The 19,749-nt window shown below is 53.0% G+C and overlaps 2 protein-coding genes across 5 annotated transcripts; one reads left to right on the top strand and one right to left on the bottom strand.

Annotated features, from left to right (window-relative positions):
- The first annotated feature begins 3,944 nt into the window (after nucleotides 1-3,944).
- LOC310888165 (uncharacterized protein) lies at nucleotides 3,945-10,567 on the top strand. The gene is made up of 4 exons (XM_083814612.1): nucleotides 3,945-4,166; nucleotides 4,351-5,148; nucleotides 5,755-8,244; nucleotides 8,866-10,567. The coding sequence occupies exons 1-3, from the start codon at nucleotides 4,121-4,123 to the stop codon at nucleotides 6,573-6,575; spliced, it is 1,665 nt and encodes a 554-aa protein (XP_083670738.1). The 5' UTR covers nucleotides 3,945-4,120; the 3' UTR covers nucleotides 6,576-8,244; nucleotides 8,866-10,567.
- Nucleotides 10,568-12,055: 1,488 nt separating this feature from the next.
- LOC310888166 (uncharacterized protein) lies at nucleotides 12,056-19,392 on the bottom strand. 4 transcript variants are annotated; one of them, XR_014575844.1, is made up of 4 exons: nucleotides 19,113-19,392; nucleotides 17,169-18,912; nucleotides 14,157-14,498; nucleotides 12,056-13,247 (listed from the first exon to the last, which is right to left on the bottom strand). XR_014575844.1 is itself a non-coding variant. In XM_083814613.1 (2 exons), exons 1-2 carry the CDS (start codon nucleotides 19,153-19,155, stop codon nucleotides 17,291-17,293), a joined length of 1,665 nt encoding a protein of 554 aa, XP_083670739.1. In that variant the 5' UTR covers nucleotides 19,156-19,392; the 3' UTR covers nucleotides 15,657-17,290. The 4 variants fall into 4 exon arrangements, 1 of the variants encoding a protein (XP_083670739.1); XR_014575845.1 differs by having other exon boundaries at nucleotides 12,056-13,177; XR_014575846.1 differs by lacking the exons at nucleotides 12,056-13,247; nucleotides 14,157-14,498 and adding an exon at nucleotides 15,657-16,472.
- Nucleotides 19,393-19,749: the final 357 nt, after the last annotated feature.

Genomic DNA, 19,749 nt, shown 5'->3' with positions numbered 1-19,749 from the left:
AAGCAGAAGAAGCCAGCAGAAGCCACACTGATGCTCCGAGTGCGGCAAGACCTTCTGTTGGAGAAACAGCCTGAGGTGACACCAGCGGAGCCACACCGGGGAACGACCCTACAAGCGCCTGGATTGCGGGAGGACCTTCGGCCAGTTCTCCGACCTGGTCACCCCCCTCCGCACCCACAAGGAAGAGCGGCTGTACGAGTGCTGTACTGTGGTGAGGAGCAGGGTGTGTGTGGGGAGGACGATGTGCCACGGATCGTGGGGTCATAGAATGGGGTGGGTTGGGAGGACCCTTAAAGATCACACCTTTCACATGATGAGGCTGTTCCGGGTGCGTCTCCCACCTTGGAGATGCTCCAGGCCACCTGGACGTGGACATCCTGATGCTGGTTGAGCTGGGAGCAGATGGAGGTGCCTTCCAACCCCAACATCTCGTGTGATTCTGTGCTCAAAGCCCCGTCCAACCTTGAGCTCTTCCAGCATTGAGGCCACCCATTGGCTTCCTTGGGCAACCTGTCACGGTGTCCCACCGCCAAGGGGGAGGAATTTCGGGGATGTGGTGCCCCCCCCTTGGTCTCCTGTGAGGCTGGTGACCTCAGGAGGGCAATTTGGACATGTCTGGGGGATGCTGATGCCCCTTGAAGGTGTTTCTTGGGGTAGAACGAGGGTTTTTGGGTCTTAAGTATGGATGTGGCCATGTAGGAGATTGCCCTAGGTGCCTTTGGTGGGAGGCAGGGGTCTTGCATTGCCCATGGGACCATCACACCCAAGACCCTCCCAGCATCTCCGTAGGGTCCGTGCAGAGAAGAATGGGTGTACGGAGGAAACGCTGCCTAGTAAACAGAAGCACTCTGTATTTTATTTTCTCTATAAAATAATGCTGAAAATAATTTTCCATCCAGCCTTTCAGATTCATGTACTGTTCACTTCCCAGCTTTACTCCAAGTCCTGCTTGACACTCTCACTTCCCTCCAACATAGCGTCCTCCTCTTTCCACTCAGCGCAAAAAACATCACTCTGTTTCGACACAAATATTCACTTTCACGTGTTTTGCTGCAGAATTTTTCTCCTGGCGGCCCCGTGCTGATGTGGATTTGGTTTGTGAGTGCTGATAACGTGGGGATGGCTCAGCTATTGCCCGATGGTGTTTGCACAATGTCATTAAATGAGAGAGGATGGGGTCTAGGGGGTCTTTCCCTTCTCCCCAATGACCACCTCGATCCAAACCCTTCCCAATTCTGAACTCTAAATGCTGGAGACAAACCTTGCTGGAGGATCCCCTTAAATCCCAAAAACGTCTCCCAAGCTCTTTGATTATGGCAGTTCTGTTTATTCCACGTTCAGCTCCACGCAAGAAATTTGGAGCATCCCTCCGTTACAAAGATCCCACTTCCCCCCACCCCCCCCCCAAAAAAAAAAAAAAAAAAAAAAGCTCCGCGGAGGTCGGTTTTCCCCCTTTCTTAACCCAAAAGCGAGAAAGCGCTGTTGGGATGCTCACCCAAGGGATGCTCCCCAGGGATCTTTGTGCACGGGATAAAGCAAAGCGGGGAGGATGCCTGGCCCCCTCTGTACCCTCCCCCCCGTGCCCGCAGTGCTGCTCGGGGCCGGTTGCAGCCCGGTTGCTGCTGCGGGGGCACAGGAAGGGGCTGGGACAAGGGCGAGCGGCGGAGGACGACGGGGACCGGTGAGGGGGTGGTGGAGACTGGGGGGAGCCCCCATCCCTGGGGGCAAGCAGAGGGGTTGCCCCCCTCCACCCCAAACCCATTTCGCACCCTTTTACCCCTTTTTCCCCTCCTTTGCCCCCTTTTTCCTTCTTCCGCCCCCCTTGTCCCTTCCTTTGCCCCCTTTTCCCTCCGTTTTTTCCCTTTTCCCACCCTTTTCCCCTCCTTTTCCCCTCTTTTTCCCCTTTTCCTCCCTTTTCCCCTCCTTTTCCTTCCCTTTTCCACCCTTACCTTCCTTTTCCCTCTTTTTCTCTCCTTTTCCCCTCTTTCCCCCCTTTCCCTCTCTATTTTTTTTACCCTTTTCCCTACCTTTTCCCCCCTTTCTTCTGCTTTTCCCCTCCTTTTACCTTTTTTCCTTTCTCCCCTTCCCCTCCTTTTCCCCTTTTACCCCTTTTCCCTCACTTTCCCCTCCTTTTTTACCCAGTTTCCCCCCATTTTTCCTCCTTTTCCCCTCCTTGTTCCCCCCTTTTCCTTCGCTTTTCCTCTCTTCTCCCCCTTTTCACCCCTCTTTCCTTCCCTTTCCCTTCCCTTTCCCTTCCCTTTCCCCCTTCCCCTCCTTTTCCTCCTTTTCCTTCCCTTTTCCCATCCTATTCACCATTTCCCCTCCTCTCTCCCTCTCTTTTCCTCCTTTCCTCCCCTTCCCCCCTATTTTTCTCCCTTGCCCCCCCATTTTACTCCTTTTTCCCCCCTTTCCCCCCTTTCTCCCTTTTTTCAGTGGATGCTGATGTCCCAAATCAAGCAGCAAATGTGGGGCTGAGCCCCAGGAGTTTTTTTTTTTTTTTTTTGGGGGGGGGGGGAGGGGAGAGCCCATGCAGGAGCAACACCAGGTGGTGGAGCAGGGCTTGAGGTCCAGGTGTGGGGCAGGCCCTCCACCCCACACCTTCTCCATGTGGAGCTGGATGGCCAAGCCCTCCTGCAGGATTTCCACAGAATCACAGAATTTTAGGTCGGAAAAAACCTCTAAGATCATCAAATCCAACTTTTTAGTGGGCACAGCTGCAGGCAGGGTTCTCATCCCCACAGCTATGGGGAGGACGAGCAAGAAGGGAAAGGGAAATCCCAAAGACTAGGTGGAACAAGAAATGGCAGAAGATGAGGATGAGGACGAGGAGGAGGAGGAGGATGAGGACAAGGATGAGGAGCCAACACAAGTCCCATCTTAGTGACCTCGTTGGGCATTTTGGGGCCAGAAAGACTGATTTCAGTGATGTTCTCCTTGTCTTGGCTTCAGGCTGAGGTTAAACCTCATGGGCGCTGTTAGTTCGTGAAATCTCAAGCATTTAGGGGATTTTCTTCTTGCTCCCCGGCAGAAGCCAGGTTTTGTACCTTCTGTAGTGAGCAAAGAGGGGAACATTATTTCTTTGTCTTTTTCCTCCTTCTTTTTTTTTTTTCCTCTTTCTCTTATTTTTGCCTTAACTGCCTTATGTATTCTTATATTTAATAAAATCCTGATGAGTTTCCTTGCCAATTACCCACTCTGGCCCTTCCAGGGAAGGGGAGGAGATGCAGCCTGTGGGTCAGGGAATTGCTTTATCCCACCCGTGCACCCCATGCTGGTGTGCAACCCAAGCCCATCTCTGGGTAAAACATCCAAGAACAAGTCAACCAGCTTTAGAAATCACGATGACAAAATTCCCAGCTCGAAACCAGCCTTACCCCGTGCTCTGGCTATCCTAAAGAACATCTCCATGAGAGCAAATCTCTGTCAGTACCAGCATTTCCTCACCTGCAAACCCAGGGGGATTTCTTCTCCTGTTTCATCCCAATAAACTGAACTCAAGGTTTAATTTCCACAAGCCCAACCACATTTTGGCTTCTCCAATTGAGGCCTCCTGTTATTTTGCTTTTGGTTTCATGGAATTTGGTATCACCCCCCCTTGCCCTGACATCCCTTGTGAGCCTCTTTTAAAAGCAAAATATCACGAAATCCAGCCCGAACAGCAAATTCAATTTGCAGACACCAATGCAAACCCCGTGTGAGATGCAAGCTGTCACTTAAATTCATTTCTTTACCAAAATTTTCAGGAAGCCCCGATGGGGGCTGCACACTGAAGGATTCTCCCCCCTGGAGCTGCTCTCCCGCCTGGCTTTGTGCATGGGATAAAGCAAAGCAGGGAGGATGCCCGGCCCCCCCGCAGCCCCCTCATGACCGCAGCCCCCTCTGCAGCACTGCTCGGGGCCAGTTGCAGCCCGGTTGGGTGTGCAGAGACACAGGAAGGGGCTGGGACAAGGGCGAGCGGAGGCTGCAGCGGGGGAGGGTGGAGAGCTGGGGAGAGGGGGTCTGGGGGTGCAAAGCAGGGGGGTGGCGGAACAGGGTTGGGGTCCTCCAGGACTCCCTGACCCCCCATCCCATTGGGAACGGGTTGGTTTCATGCATCCCCCCTCCGCCACGCGTTTGCATCATGAACGGCGTGTCGGGGCGGGTGTGGAGCGAAGCACACCTTGCAGGTGGGTTGAGCCCCCCCCTAAAAAAAAAAAAAAATTTAAGGGGGTGGAGGGGTGAGGACGGAGGGGATGGGGTGGGGGAAGCTGTGGCATGGCAGGCTTGGGGAGGGATTCAGTGAGCGCCTGGAAGGATGTGTGTCGCAGGAGCGGGCACGGCTGCATCAAGGTCTTCTCTCTGTTGCCGCAGGGATGGGAAGGATGAGCAAGAAGGAAAATGGGAAGGCGAGGCACACAGTGCATGTGCAGGTGGGGGAAGACATCGTGGTGATAGAAGATGATGAGGAGGAGCTGGGGCACGGCGAAGGCTCAGAAAGCTGGGAAGGACACGAAGCCAGGCAGGGGTTGCAAGAAGGCGAGCAGGGAAGCACAGGTGGTGAAAGAAAGCCACGGGTGAAAGCCAAACGCAGGAAGGGAGCATATAAATGCAACGAGTGCGGGACAACGTTCAACTGGAGGCATAACTTGGTCCGTCACCAGCGCCTGCACACGGGCGAGCGGCCCTACAAGTGCTCTGAGTGTGGGAAGGGCTTCAACGACAGCTCCCCGCTGCTCATCCACGAGATGCTCCACCGGGGAGAGAAGCCCTACAAGTGCCTGAGCTGCGGGAAGAAATTCATCCAGAGCTCCCACCTCATCGCCCACCAGTCTGTGCACACTGAAGAGAAGCCCTATGTGTGCCCCGACTGCGGGAAGCGCTTCGCCCGCCACCAATACCTCATCATGCACCGCCGCGTCCACACAGGTGAGAGGCCCTACGAGTGCCGGGACTGCGGGAAGAGCTTCCGCAAGAGCTCCGACCTTGTCCGCCACAAGACGGTGCACACGGGTGAGAAACCCTACAAGTGCCCTGTGTGCGGGAAGGGTTTCACCCAGAACTTCCGCTGTAACGCGCATAAAAAGGTCCATCTTGTGGAGAAGGTTGACCATCAGGATTCTCCATTGCAGGACACCCAGCAGAGCAGCTCTGAGACCACGGCCTCACCAGGTAACCACCCTTTACTCAAAATATGTGTTTTCTCCTCCAAATTTCTCCCTTCCCTGGATAAACCTTTCCTGCATCCTGGTCATGAATTGTGGGAAGAGGGAGAATGGAACCATGCACAGAAAATGGTTCCCATGCTGTTATCCTAAGGTCCCGCACGTACCCATGAGCAAAGCTCCATTCCCCATAATGGGTCTATCCTTGAGAACCTCTGTGGGTTGAGCTGGGGCTGTGCATGAGGTGGGAAGGTGAATGGGGTGGGAATTTCAATGGGATGAGAAGATCAATGGCATGGGTAGGTGCATGGGGTGGGAAGGTGAATGTGATGGTAAGGTCAATGGGATGGGAAAGTCAATGGGATGGGAAGGTCAGTGGGATGGGAAAGTCAATGGGATAGGAAGGTCAGTGGGATGGGAAGGTGAATGGGATGAGAAGGTCAGTGGGATGGGAAGGTCAATGGAGGGGGAAGGTCAATGGGATGGGAAGGTCAATGGGGTGGGTAAGGTCAATGGGACGGGAAGGTTAATGGAATGTGAAGGTCAATGGGATGTGGAGACCCTTGATTTTCTGTGGGCCAACTCCCATCTCGTTCCTGTTCTCCACCAACAGGTGCTGGTGGCCACAAAGAGGAGAAGCCCCAACCAGTTGACTCCCAGCAGGCAGAAGCAAATGGCCCCAGCGTGAGGACGGAGGAAGGGGCTGCGTGCCAGGATCCCAAGCAGGATGAGGCCCTAAAAGAGCAGGCAGAAGTGGAGCCATGCCCTGGGCAAGGGCAGGAGGAGCTGGATGCTCCTGAAGGCACTTTGGAGGATCCCAAGGAGTCAGGCGGCCATCCAAGTATCCGTGTTGAAGGGCGGACGTACGAGTGTGCCAACTGCAGGAAAACCTTTGACTGTAGCAACAGCCTGAGCCAACACCAGCAGCTGCACGTGGTGGAGCAGCCCCACAAGTGTCCCGAGTGTGGGAAAAGCTTTGATGACAGCTCTGACCTCGCTTCCCACCAGCTGGAGAAGTGCTGCAAGTGTCCCGACAGCGGGATAAAACTCGGTGACAGCACCAAGCTCCGAAAGCAGAGCTTGGTGCACAAACCCGAGAAATTCTATCTCTGCTCTGACTGTGGGAAGTGCTTCAGTCGCCGCTCCAACCTCAACCAGCACAAGAAGCTCCACACTGGGGAGAGACCCCACAAATGCCCTGAGTGCGGGCTGAGCTTCACCAACACCTCACACCTTATCGTTCACTATCGGATCCACACCGGGGAGAGACCCTACAGGTGCCATGAGTGTGGGAAGGGCTTCACTATGAGCACCAAATGCCTGAAGCACGAGAGGACCCACACGGGAGAAACTCCCTACAGGTGCTCCAAGTGTGGGAATTGCTACAGGACCAAGATCTCCCTGATGTCCCACATGAGGATGCACATGCATTAGGATGCGAGAGGAGCAGATTGTGCTCTGCAAGGAGAATTTGCTATAAGGACAAGCTTTGGGGGATGCTCCAGCACCATTTGGGACAGGGTTCTTCTTCCCCAAGCCTCCCAGAAGCAGAGAAATGGGGCCAAAGGCAAAGCTCAGGGAGTCCCCCTCAGAAAGCATCCTCCCTGCTGCGTCTCCTCTTGTTTGCAGCGGGTCTGTGTGGCTCCCGAAGCCTTTGCAGGGCTGGGAGACCTGCAGGGAGATCAGCACGCTGGAAATCTTTATCAAAGCTGTCCTCCTGGCAACAGCGATGCTATTCCCCAGGGTTGCTGGCAGTCACGCTGGTCCTCCCACGTGAGACAGAGGAGGCAGGGACGCCCAGTGAGACAGCTGCAGCAGAAGGATCACATTCATTGTCTGATCAAGCCGACCTTGTTGGGCATTTCTGGGCCAAAAAAAAAAAAAAAAGCAGATTGCAAGTCAAATTCTCCTCCCCCCCCCCCCTCATTTTCAGGCTGGGCTTAATGCTCACGAGCAGTGCTCAAGCATTCAGTGATAGAGGAATTGTTGAAATCTCAGGCAGTGGGGGGGATTTTCTTGCTCCATGGCGGGAGGGGGATGCCATTTTTGTACCCTCTTGGTACCAAGCAAAGGGTCGAATGTTCTTCTTTTCACTATCATTGTTTTATGTTTAGATTTTATTTTTTTCACTTAATAAAATCCTGATGGGTTTCCTTGTGAAGCGTGGGCAGCACAGGCTCTGCATGGGGATGGAGCTGGACCACTCTGACCCTTTTTGGGGGTGCAGAGGGAAGGAGCTGCAGCCTCTGGGGTTGGGGAATTGCTTGGGGAAGCAGCCCAGGGCTTGGGGTGGGCAACTTCATGCAAACCCACACTGATTTCTTCCCTGTTTTCCTAAGAAACTGAACCAAATCCCCCTGAAGTGTAACTTCCTAGAAGCACCCTGTCTAATTTTGACTGGGGGGTTGGGGAAAGGATATGGCCTAAGCAATAAATTTGTGTTTGTGGGGGGGTGATCCAGCAAGGTCTTTGAGCCCCTTCCCATCTTTTCCCCCTGTAAGGGTTTCGTTTGAGGTTGCAGCTCCTCCGTCACTCGCTTCATCCTGCACCTTGGGTGCACAGGGCTGCTTGGCCAAACCTTCCTTTGGTGTTTTAGCAGGGTTGCATGCACATCATGGCTGTGGGGTCCCTGAAGGTATGGGGAGGACGAGCAAGAAGGAAGAGAGAAATCCTGAGAAGGTCCAGGAGAAGGTGGGACAAGGCATGGGGGTGATATGGGGTGATGGAGAGGAGCTGGGGCATGATGGAGCCTCGGAGAACCAGAGCAGGGAAAAGGGGAAGGGATGGGGAGAAAGCGTCAACCAAGGGGGAAGCCCAGGCAGCATTAGGGAAACTGAGCCCCAGACACCAGTTTTCTCCCAGAAAAAGGTTTATGGATGTGCTGACTGTGGGCCCTCATTCAGCTGGAGGAGAAACTGGACCTGAAACCAGCACCTGCACATGGGGTAATGGCCCTACAAGTGCCCTGAGTGCAGGAAGGGTTTCAGCATGAGCTCCTGCTGCATCGTGCATCAGTGAGTCCATAGCGGGGAAGAGGCTGAGAAGCTGAAATTTCCATTGCAGGACACCCAGCAGAACAGCTCTGAGACCACGGCCTCACTAGGTAACCGTCCTTTACTCAAAATCGGTGTTTTCTCCTCCAAATTTCTCCCTTCCCTGGATAAGCCTTTCCTGCATCATGGTCACGAATTGTGGGAAGAGGGAGAATGAGGCCACGCACAGAAAATGGTTCCCAAGCTGCTTTCCTAAGGTCCCACATGTAACCATGAGGCATCTGGAGCTTTGTGCTGTTCCCCAACCCTTGAGGATCCCTCAGGGTCTGTCCTTGACAAACCTCTGTGGGTTGAATTGGGTAAAAGCTGTTCATGGGATGGGAAGGTCAAAGATGTAGGAAGATCAATGGGATGGGGAAGGTGCATGGGATGGGCAGACCAATATGGGAGGGAAGGTCAGTGGGATAGGAAGGTGCATGGGATAAGAAGGCCAATGGGATGAAAATATCAATGGGATGGGAAGGTCAATGGAGGGGGAAGTTCAATGTGGGAGGCGGTCAGTGGGGTGGGGAAGGTCAATGGGATGGGGAAGGTCTATAGGATCGGAAGGTGCACGGGGTAGGAAGGCCAATGGGGTAGGAAGGCCAATGGGATGGGAAGGTCAATGGGATGTGGAGACCCTTGATTTTCTGTGGGCCAACTCCCATCTCGTTCCTGTTCTCCACCAACAGGTGCTGGTGGCCACAAAGAGGAGAAGCCCCAACCAGTTGACTCCCAGCAGGCAGAAGCAAATGGCCCCAGCGTGAGGACGGAGGAAGGGGCTGCGTGCCAGGATCCCAAGCAGGATGAGGCCCTAAAAGAGCAGGCAGAAGTGGAGCCATGCCCTGGGCAAGGGCAGGAGGAGCTGGATGCTCCTGGAGACACTTTGGAGGATCCCAGGAAGACCGATGTCCTTAAAAATGTCTGTGCTGAAGGGCGGACGTGTGAGAGTGCCAACTGCAGGAAAACCTTCCACTGGAGGAACAACCTGATCCAACACCAGCAGCACCTGCACACAGGTGAGCGGCCCTACAAGTGTCCCGAGTGTGAGAATAGCTTCAATGACAGCTCCAACCTCATGTCCCACCAGCGGATCCACTGGTCAGAGTGGCCACATGTGTGCTTCAGCTGCAGGAAAAACTTCAACCAGAGCCCTGTGCTTGTCCAGCACAGCAGGCTGCTTATGTGTGAGAAACCTTATCTCTGCTTGGACTGTGGGAAGAGCTTCACCCAGAGCACCGGCCTTATTATTTGTTGGTGAATCCATACCGGGGAGAGACCCTACAGCTGCCTGGACTGCAGGAAGAGCTTCTGTAGTAGCTCCGACCTCGTGCAGCACCAGCGGACCCTCAGCGGGGAGAGACCCTATAAATGTCCTGACTATGGGAAGGGCTCCAAGTGCCTCACTCACCAGAGGAGCCACATGGGAGAAGCTCCCTATAAGTGCTCAGTGTGTGGGAAGACCTACAAAGCAAAGGTGTGCCACGAGAAACTGCATGTGGAGGAGAAAGTGTTGTGCAAGAATGGGGTCAGCCCATCCGGAGCTGGTGAGGACCTAAAAGTCCAACCTTAAACCACTAGTACTTCATAAGGAAAGGAACCCGCTCTTCTTCAGGTAACATTTGTGGGGTCTGGATTGCACCCAGACCTGCCACCACCTCCTGGCCTCTTCCTCTTTGGTTGTACATCAGCACAAAAAAAGCAGCTGAGGGCTCCACCAGCGATGCTGTTGATGTAAGAAAATCCTGCCTTGGTTGAGGGATACAGATTTCCCAGACCGCAGTTTCAGCTGCTTTTCTTCTTCCTATATTTGTAAAGAACAGCTGAATTCCCTAAAACATTGGCTAGGGAAGGGGTCAACAGGTAGGATGAGGAAAAGCACATTTTTACCTTACTAAGAATTAAAGTTTTTAAAGATTTTTTTTCCTCCTATTTAAGTGTTCTTTCCCATTTTTTTTTTTCACCTTTCACGTTTGTTCATGGCAGGTTCACCTAACTTTGTTCCATCGCACAGGTTTGAACACCAAATCCTTGCACCACTCTGTCCTGGGTTCCTGCCCCTCTGCGGCGAGGACCCAGCACTCCCACAGTGTGTTGAATATTCATAGTGATTTATTTCAAGCTGGGTTTAGTCAGAGCCATGCAAAGTGGGTGGAAAAGCCCTTATTTTTGGTCTATGCATATAAAACCCCCTCTCTGATTGGTATCTTCAGGACAAAGCCTGGGCAGAAATTCTGATTTCCCCTAAAAGAGTTTGCTGTGTGCACACCTCATGATTTTCCACCTCCTTTTCTTAAGGAATTACTCATCAAAAGTCAGTTTGCTAACTGCTAGGCTGTTCAGGAGCAACTGAAACTCATCTTTAAAAATAATAAAACCGTTTTTTAGTCCCGTTAAATCTCCACTTGGGCTTTTATTTATTATTATTATTATTATTATTTTTTTGCAACAGAACATCTCTAGGGTTATGCGTGGGTGTTTGTGCTTAGCAGGTGATTCCCAGATGCCACCACCAGCCTCGGCTTTTCTCAAAGCAAGTGAAAGCTAGTGAGCAATCGAGAAAAAAAACAGTATTTCAACCATTTGCTAAACCATCTGCCATCACTGAAGAAGAGTCAGGAGACATCCCGCCACCCACCGCCGAGTTGTTGGCAGCAGATGTGGCAGCACAGAGCAGCTCTATGGGGAGCAACTTGATGGGGGAGCACACGGGGGTGAGATGAAGGGTGAGCCCAGCACCCTTGGCTATGCACACTCGCACCTTCTCACCTTGATTTCTTTTGGGAGGAATCCGGATGGATAGGTGTTTTTGGGCTGCTAGATACTCAGCTGATGGGGGACGACATGGAGCTGAGCTCAGCACGGCTGACTGATCTATGAGAGAGTTTCTGGGTATTTTTTTTTTGGCTCAGATGGAGCCGTCCTTTGTGAATCCCACGTGCTTGGTTTGAGGCCAAGTCTTCTGCTGTGAGGTCTCGGTGCGAGATGCATCAGGGAAAAAGCAAGCATTGATGAGGCAGGGCTGGATTTGCTAAAATCTGGTGCCTGGGCAGCGTGCAAAAAGCATGGAAAACAGCAAAAGTGTGCGGATGCCATCTCCGTGGGTGCAGAAATGCACCTGGTTCACAGCCCCATTAATTTCCCCATGCTTGATTTCCCCATATTACCCCCGATATTAAGGTCTCAGAGACCTGGCAGGTCATCAGCACGCTCCGTTAGCCCTCACATCCTCGTGGCAGACAAATGGCTGCTCCAAGCCATTTCCCATGGCTAATTAAAAGGTTTTAATAGCAGCATGGAGGCACTGGGGTCATTCCTAACATGCACACCAGCACCGAAGCCCTTCCTGCATTTGGAAGCCCTGGAATTCATCCCCTCTGAAGATTTCCCGGTGTGCAGCAGGATCTGGCCTTCCCCTGAAGCTTTTCCCATCAGAAAAAGCTTTTCCACTCTTTTTTTTTTTTTTTTTTTTTTCACTAGAACATCACCACGAGAGCTTTGGGTGATGCTTTTTCTTCGGGTTGGGCAGTTACTCCTAAGTAAAGCAAGGGGAGCAGGGCAGGATCAGCCCTGAGCATTGGGAGGTCCATGGGCAGGAGATGAGCTAGGAAGGCAGCCCATGAATAGGGTCCATGGCCATGCACGGATCCTCCTCCAAACCAGCTGGGAAAAGGAACAAGGAACGTGGAAAAATGGGAGGTGGGAAGAACCTGAAGCTCCTCAGGAGAGATTTTGATTCCTGGAGGGAGAGGCAACCGCAGAGGGGATTTTTCTTATGTAGGCAGCCCTGCCTGGAAGGGGAGGGATATAGAGGGTTTTACATGCAGGTTTGAAGTTTCGACAGGAAAGTGGAAGAAGGTATTGTGGCAGTAGAAAAGCCCGAGTGTATTTCAGGCAGAAATGGTGGCGGTTGGGAGGTTTTGGGAAATCAGGACCTCCAAAACCAGCTAAGGTGTTTTGTTTCAACCAGCACTTGACACACAGACAGTGGAAAATCCAAAATATTTTAATGCTAATGTGCAAAAGGGAAAGAATCACTACTCGGGAACGATCTCAGCAGCGAGCCCATCTACCTCCAGGTCCTATGCTCACCACCATCCACCCATCAGGCCCTCCCTGGCCACAGCACCTTCCTCCTCTCCATCTCCCCATAGGACATGGCCCCACCAGCCCCTCAGTGAGCCCATCTCACGTGTGCAGCTTCAGATGGGACCTCAAGGAGACGTTGGCCTTGTAGTGCTTGCCGCACACTGAGCACCCGTAGGGGGCTTCCCCTGTGTGGGTGGTTGGTGTTGCATCAGCTTGGAGCTCCGTGTGAAACCCTTCCCACAGTCGGGGCATTTGTAGGGCCGTTCGCCTGTATGGAGGCTCTCGTGTTGGATGAGGTCGGAGCTCCTCCGGAATCTTTTACTGCAATCCTGGCAGGAGTAGGGTCTCTCCCCAGTGTGGATGCTCTGGTGCATGGTGAGGTTTTGCCTCTGGGTGAAGCGTTTCCCACAGCTGAAGCAGACATAGGGTTTTTCCCCGTGTGGATCCGGTGGTGGGCCAGGAGGCTGGTGTTCTGGCTGAAGCACTTCCTGCAGTCCAAGCACTCATAGGGTTTCTCCCCCTGGTGGAGCTTCTGATGGGAGATGAGGTTCGAATGGTCGCTGAAGCTCCTCCAGCACTCGGAACACTTGTAGGGATGCTCCCCGATGTGTGTCCTCAGGTGCCGGCTCAGGTTGTTCTTCTGATTGAAGGTTTTCCCACACTTGCTGCACCCGCACGCTTTGTCCTTGCGGCACATCCTGGCCTCGATCCCGGTTTTCTGGGAACGGATTTCACCGGGGTTATCCTGCACCTTCCTGGCACGGTTTCGCTTCGGTCTTTGTGGCCTGGGTTCCTCCTCTGGGTCTTCTCCTAGCTTGGCACTCGGGCAAACGGCCACCTCGGTCCTCCTCAGCACCATGTCGTGCCGGTGCTCTCCTCGGTCTCACCCCTTTGGGGTGAGTCTTCCAAATCCCCCTGCTCCATTGGGATTGTCCGCAAGAGAGGGAGGAGAAGCTGGTGAGGAGTCGCAGCAGGGGAAGGAGAGCTTGGAAAGGGGGAAACGGGAGGGAAGATTTTGGGAAACAGCAGGCACGTGAATAACCCAGACATTTCCCTGAGTGGGGTGGGGGGGGTGGGGGGTGGGAAGAAAAAAGAAAGCCAAGAAAAATCAAGGAGATTTGGTCCTTTTGGAGGCTTTCAGAGCTACGTGCATCCCTGTAGGGTTTTGGGGGTCTCTGAGCATTAGGATCACCCTGGTTTTGCCACCCAGTAAGACCAGAGCCACTCACCTCTCCTGCACTGGTCTGGGGCTATAAAACCCCATAAAAGTTGCCCATGTCCCATTGAAACCAGGGTCTGCCTGGTGGAGTCATGGTTGCTGTTTCCCCCAACGGGGTGGGGATGAACCCCATCCCCCATCCCCAAAAGCAGCCACCTGGGATGGGGAGAAGTCCCCAAGGCTTTGAGCAGCAGGGGATGACACACCAGGGTGTCCCCAAGGGGGGGTGTCTCCAGCTGCCCTGGGCTTGAAGTCTTTAATCAATGGGGCCGGACCCCCAGATTTGGTGACACAGTGGGGACAATGCCCCCCAATACAGTGGGTACACTGCACCCATGGGTGTGGGTGGTAAACAAGGAGCGTGTGGGTGAGAAGGATGGATGCTGGGTGCTGGAGACAGCCTGGGGTGCAGGGGAGGGTGGGTCTGGCTGAACCTGGACCAGAGTGGGTTATTTGTGGGCCTGCTTCTTCTCCCGACATCACGTTTTGGGGCTTTGGACTTGTGTAGCGAGGATCTGCGTGATATTCCCACCCAGCTGGATTCGGGCGACTCTTCTGCCAGCCCCTCCATCTGGTGACACGCATCCTTCCCCCAAATCCTCCCGGAGCATCACAGAAAAGGGAAAAGAGCTGGGAAAAAAAATACAGGAGGAGAGGCCGGTGCAGCCACGGTACCTGCAAGCTCCAGCTCGGGGCTTGTCTTTGTTTGAGCCCAGGGCTGCACATTTCTCTTCCCAGCTTCTCACTTTGTCCCAGCCCCTTCCTGTGCCTCTGTGCAGGCAGCCGGGCTGCAACCACCCCCAGGCCCCACTGTCCCCTTGCCCTGAGTTATCCTAAGGGCAGATCCCGGACCAAATCCTACAGGAGCCGGGGCACGGTGCAGTTTTCCCCTTGCTGGAAGGGCAGGATTAGCATCTGCAGCTTTGCTTGGCAGCCCAGAATCTCTCTGTGCCTGAAACAAAGGCGACAGCAGAGCCCAAGAGCTCGGTTCCTCCTCCCAGCATCACTGGAGCATCTCTGAAAGAGAAAGGTGTCAATAATTTGTTGTTTTGTCAATAATTATTTGGGGTGGGGTGGGGGGTTGAAGGGATGCTTGCACCCGACTGCCCTGCCCTGGTTCCTTGTGCTGAGCCAAAATCCAGGCTGCGCATCTCTGGGGCTCTTTTGAGCAGCTTCCCCCCCCTCCCAAATTCCTCCCCCTTTGTCTCCAGATCTCTGAATTTCAGGACATTTACTGGAGGAGATGGGAATTTACTGAGTTTACTGGAGGTGAAGAGGGAAGGGAGAGGGTTGTTAGAGGAAAACACATCACGACAGATTCGACCCCATGCCCCAGGGTCCAACTGGTAACAAGGTTTAAAATGCAGTCAGTAGGCACATATACACGTGTGTATATACATATATGTGTCTGGTCACACAGAGCATCCACACCAACACAGACAGCACCACTGGCCTCATCCTGCTCCTTCTGAGCTGGATGGAGTGGGTTTGGGGGAACCTATATCTGTATGGATATAGTTACAGGGGAATATCACACCCAAAGACATGCTGAGGGGCTCAGCGCATTTTGCTTTTTCTACCTGCAAGGTTTCTGTTTGCTTTTCATGCTAGAAAAGAGGAAAAATCTATCTACTTTTGTACTTTGAAGATGGTTTTGGAATAGCTGCATTATTATTATTATTTTCCTTACACTCCGCAAGGGCTGGTGGCTCCTATGGGGCTCTTCCTTGGGTGGCTTTGCTTCAGCAAAGTGACAAGTGTAGGATTTGGGGTGAAATTAATGAAACTGTAACATCCCGTGAGGTGTTGAATGACACTTTGCAGTGAGTCCTGTTTTTTTTTTTTTTCCCCCCTAGATAATGAGCTATTTTGTCAAATAAAATTGTGGTTTTGTTCTCTAGTTACTGCATCTAGCTTTTCTTCAGAAAAAAATGCAGCTCAGATTATAAAGTGCAATTCTTGTTTGGAAGCTTTGGCATGGAAACCAGAGTTAGCAGACCTGTTGGCTGGCTGCTGGAGGTACCATGATAGATGAGCAAAAGAGTTATTGTGGCTAAACGAGTCCCTGCTCATTAGCAGAGCCATGAATTCTCCCCACAGCCAGGCTCTGGGGGCTTGAGGCAGCCCTGCTGAGTTATAGTTTTGGGATATGGTAAAAGACACCAGACCAACAGCTTTAGGAACAAACTATTTATTTCAAAATAACAGCATGAGAAACAGTCGCATAATTTTCTGGCTTGAAACAACAGAAAATCCAATAATTTATTAATGCCGGGCTAAAATTAATATCTGGGCATGCAAAGACTTACATGACCGTGGTTATCAGGGCTTCATTGGCTGAGTGACTTGGACCTTTCTCTACTGTTCAATTAGGGAGAAATTCATACGGATAGGGGCGATATGTAGTAGAGAGTATAGTTGGCAGTGCTTGATAAGTGGTAATTGGGGCAGTGCAGTTAAAATCACAAATAGGTTGGGTAGTAAACTTATGGAAGCACAGAAGAACACTTGTAGTATGGCTACACAGAGTCAATACACCCAAAACAATCCAAAGACTGTAAACATACGCAACGTCGTCTCGGTGGGATCGCTGGGACACAACGGGGATGGATTCCCCCAAGCGAATTAAGGCACAGATCAGGGGTTTGACGGGATTTCCTTTCACACCCAAACTCTTGACTTGGGAATGCAATCTTCAGCATCTACCAGTCACCATCCTTTCCTTCCCTGCTGGTGATCCATGGGATAACAGACCATGGGTCCAGCTTGGTGGGAACCCAAAGAAGGGGTCGATAACCTCAGCATCTCATACGGTTCTAAGTCATTGCAAGCAAAGTTTGCCAAGTGTCACTGGGCTTGTTGATGGCATTCAGTATCAGCAGCATTGTCTCAGGCACCTCCATGAATTTCAGCAGGTGTCACCTTCTCTTACGGTTTCAGCTTGCACCCACTGTTGGGTTTGAAGGCAGCTCAAAGCCAAGGAAACGTTCCCTTGACATTTAGAGATAACACACGGTCACCATGGTCTATACATTCTCATAAAGGGTTAACCTTTATGACCCCATTCCCAACTTAAATGATGATTGTAAGCAAATGAGACAATTGCACAGCAAGGTAGTTGTTGTGTCTAGCTTATTGGCCAGGACTTCAGCATCAATACTATAAAGCACTCCTGTGCCTGTCCCCAGATACACCATAAAGTCCCCAAATACCCTGTAAAATCTTTGTATGGGCATAAGCTGAGCGGAATTAGAGTGTGATAACAGAGCCATCCTTGGCCAGCAGGAGGCAAGAAGTTTCAGTCTGGATGCACTAATTAACAGTGCCAGCTCTACACATTTAAAGGACAAATTGTGATCCAAAAGTAGAGGTTACATATGATTTTTCTGGACCAACTTTGGTAACGATGGGAGTGAAGCTGAGAGTGAGTTGGGCAGGAGGGGTCAGTTTGGGAAGGGGAGTAGGAGAGGGACTCAGGGATAAAGGAATAGGAATAGGAACTAAGGGTAAACAAAAACTTAAAATACAAGAGTGGTCGCAGCCTTAACCCAAAGGCTTGTTGACAGGGTGAGAAAAAATAAGGGTCATGCTACAAAAGGGTGGCATGGTCATGCTGTAACCAGTAACTGGTTAATTCTGGGCTCCAGTTAACATCTGGGTGAGCAGGATGTACCCTACAGTGCTTACCGGGCTGGCAGCATACAGGTCAAGGCTTCTTGGGATGAGTGACTTGTGGCAGCCAGTGGGCTTGAGGTGGTTGAGATTCCTGGATCAGTCCCTGTGCCATTGCTGAGTGCCGCTTGGAATTGCTATGGGGCCATTGCATGCCATGCAGTACCAGCCGCGCTCCTCGTGTGGATCTTCTGGTGCCGGGTAAGGTGGGAAGCTTGGCGGAAGGCTTTGGCGCAGGTGGGGCAGGTGTAGGGTTTCTCTCCTGTGTGGGTTCGCTGGTGGGTGACGAGGAGAAAGTTGGAGTGGAAGCTCTTCTCGCAGTCGGGGCATCTGTAAAGCCTGTCCTTGGTATGGAACCGCTGGTGCTTCAGGAGAGCGGAGATGATGCTGAAGCATTCCCCACAGCCGGGACACTTATAAGGTCTCACCTCAGCATGGCTCCTCCGGTGCCTCCGCAATGTGGAGCCGTCAGTGTAGCCCTTCCCGCAGTCGGGACATTTGAAGGGTCTCTCCCTTGTGTGGACCCACTGGTGTTTCCCTAGGGCCGTGCTGTGGCTGAAGGTCTTCTCGCACTTGGGGCATTTGTAGGGTCGTTCTCCAGTGTGGCTCACCTGGTGGACCATCAGGGCTGACTTCATATTGAAGATCTTACCGCAGCGGGAGCATTTGTAGCGTCTCTTCCTTGCTCCCTGAGCTGTGCTGAGTGTCGACTTCTTCTCCCCAGTGTGGAGCCTCCTATGTTTGATGAGGCCAGAGCTGTCGGTGTAGCTCTGCCCGCAGTCGGTGCATTTGTATGGCCTCTCCCCGGTGTGGCACCGCCGGTGCCTCGTCAGGTGGGAGCTCAGGCGGAATGTTTTCTCACAGCTGAGGCACTTGTAGGGTTTCTCCCCGGTGTGGATTCTCCGGTGGGCCGCGAGGTCTGAGCTCATGATGAAGCCCTTCCCGCACTCGGGACACTTGTAGGGTTTCTCCCCAGTGTGGGTCCGCTGGTGGACGATTAGGATGGATCTCCGGCTGAAACCCTTCCTGCACTCTGGACATTTGAAGGGCTTCTCTCCCGTGTGGATCCGCTGGTGGATGGCCAGATACCTCCTCATGCTGAAGTGCTTCCCGCAGGCGGGACACTGGAAGGGGTTGTCCATGCTGTGGGTGGCTTGGTGGGCCAGCAGGTATGAGTTCACACGAAAAGCCTTCCCACACACCAAGCACGTGTAGGGTTTCTCCCCGGTGTGAACCTTCCGGTGGGTGCTGAGGGTGGAGCTGAGGCGGAAACTCTTCCCGCAGACTGAGCACTTGTAGGGTTTTTCCCCCGTGTGGATCCGCTGGTGCTTGTTGAGGGACGACCCCACTCGGAAACCCTTCCCGCACTCATGGCATGTGAAGGGCTTCTCCCCGGTGTGGATCCTCTGGTGGGGGACGAGGAATGACCTCCTGCTGAAGGTCTTCCCACAGTCCGGACACCCGTAGGAGGCTCTGTGTGCTGTGCCTCCCGGCCTCCTGGCCTCACTGATGTTATAGGATCTCCCCACCGTGGGATCCCTCTGGCAGCCTTTTGGGCTTCCACCCGCCCTTGATGACCGGTGGCCACGGGGCTCCAGCCTCGCTTCACCACTTGGTTCCTTGGAGCTTTGCCGTGGTTGGCGCTGTGGGGTTGAGTTTGCCTTCTGGGCTAAGTTCCTCTTGGATTGTCCAGAACACAGCCCTGCTCCGTTCGGTGTCTCTGTTTTTTCCCCCTTCTCATCCTCCAGGCCATTGTCAGCTGTAGGGATGAAGACAGAGATGCAAAAAACCCGTTCTACAAAGTTTGGCCATGGATCCCAAGCACCTTTAGGGCTCCCTCTCCCAAATCCAGCCTGCCCCATAGCCCCGGGTGGTGCCACTGCATCAAGGAGTGGTGACAACAATGGGCAATGCCTTGGGGTCAAGGCTCCATCATTTCCCCCCCTTCTTGCTACCCACCTGCCTGAGGGGCTTCTGGCTGGTGCCTCCTCTTCCTCCCCATCCAGAGCGCTCTGAGAGAGAAAATCCGGGGGAGGAAGCACGCACGCTGCTGGGCTCCCACCTTCAGCTTCAGGGGATGTGGGGGCTGCAGGGAGCTGGGTCTGAGCTCTGGGGGTCCTGGGGTGCTCGGTGGGGGTTCCCCACTGCCCACTGGCCCCAGAGGGGGCAGCTCCCGATGAGAGCCTTCCTCCTCCTCCCCCTCCTCCCCCCCCCCTTTTCTCCTCCTCCTCCTCCTCTTCTCTTCCTTCTCCTCCCCTCCCTTTCACTCCTCCTCCTCCACCCTCCCACTCCTCCTCTTTCTCCTCCCTCCCTCCCACTCTTCCCCCTCCTTCTCCTCCTCCTCCTCCCTCCTCCCCCTTCTCCTCCCCCTTCTCCTCCTCCTTCTCTTCCTCCTCCTCCTCCTTCTCTTCCTCTCCCTCCCTCCCTTCCTCTCCTCCTACCTCTCCTTCTCCCCCTCTTTTTCCCCATCCTCCTCCTCCTCCTTCTCCACCTGGGGCCGAGATAAAAATAGCTCCATAAGGAAAGGAGAAGCGGAAGAAAGAAATTAGGAAAAAAAAAAAACAGAAAAAAATGTTGTGAAGGCCACTCACTATTT

This window comes from Anser anser (assembly GCF_964211835.1).
Source record: "Anser anser genome assembly, chromosome: 31".
Classification (NCBI taxonomy): Eukaryota; Metazoa; Chordata; class Aves; order Anseriformes; family Anatidae; genus Anser; species Anser anser.
Note: the sequence above shows the minus strand (reverse complement) of the source record. Positions and strands in the feature narration are given on the sequence as shown.

Coding starts and splice junctions, on each gene's coding strand:
- LOC310888166 (XM_083814613.1), bottom strand. CDS start 19,155: ATGGGGAGGAAGAGGAGGCACCAGCCAGAAGCCCCTCAGGCAG. Junction 18,913..19,112: donor GCCAGAAGCCCCTCAGGCAG/GTGGGTAGCAAG, acceptor TCATCCCTACAG/CTGACAATGGCCTGGAGGAT.
- LOC310888165 (XM_083814612.1), top strand. CDS start 4,121: ATGAACGGCGTGTCGGGGCGGGTGTGGAGCGAAGCACACCTTGCAG. Junction 4,167..4,350: donor GAGCGAAGCACACCTTGCAG/GTGGGTTGAGCC, acceptor CTGTTGCCGCAG/GGATGGGAAGGATGAGCAAG. Junction 5,149..5,754: donor TGAGACCACGGCCTCACCAG/GTAACCACCCTT, acceptor CTCCACCAACAG/GTGCTGGTGGCCACAAAGAG.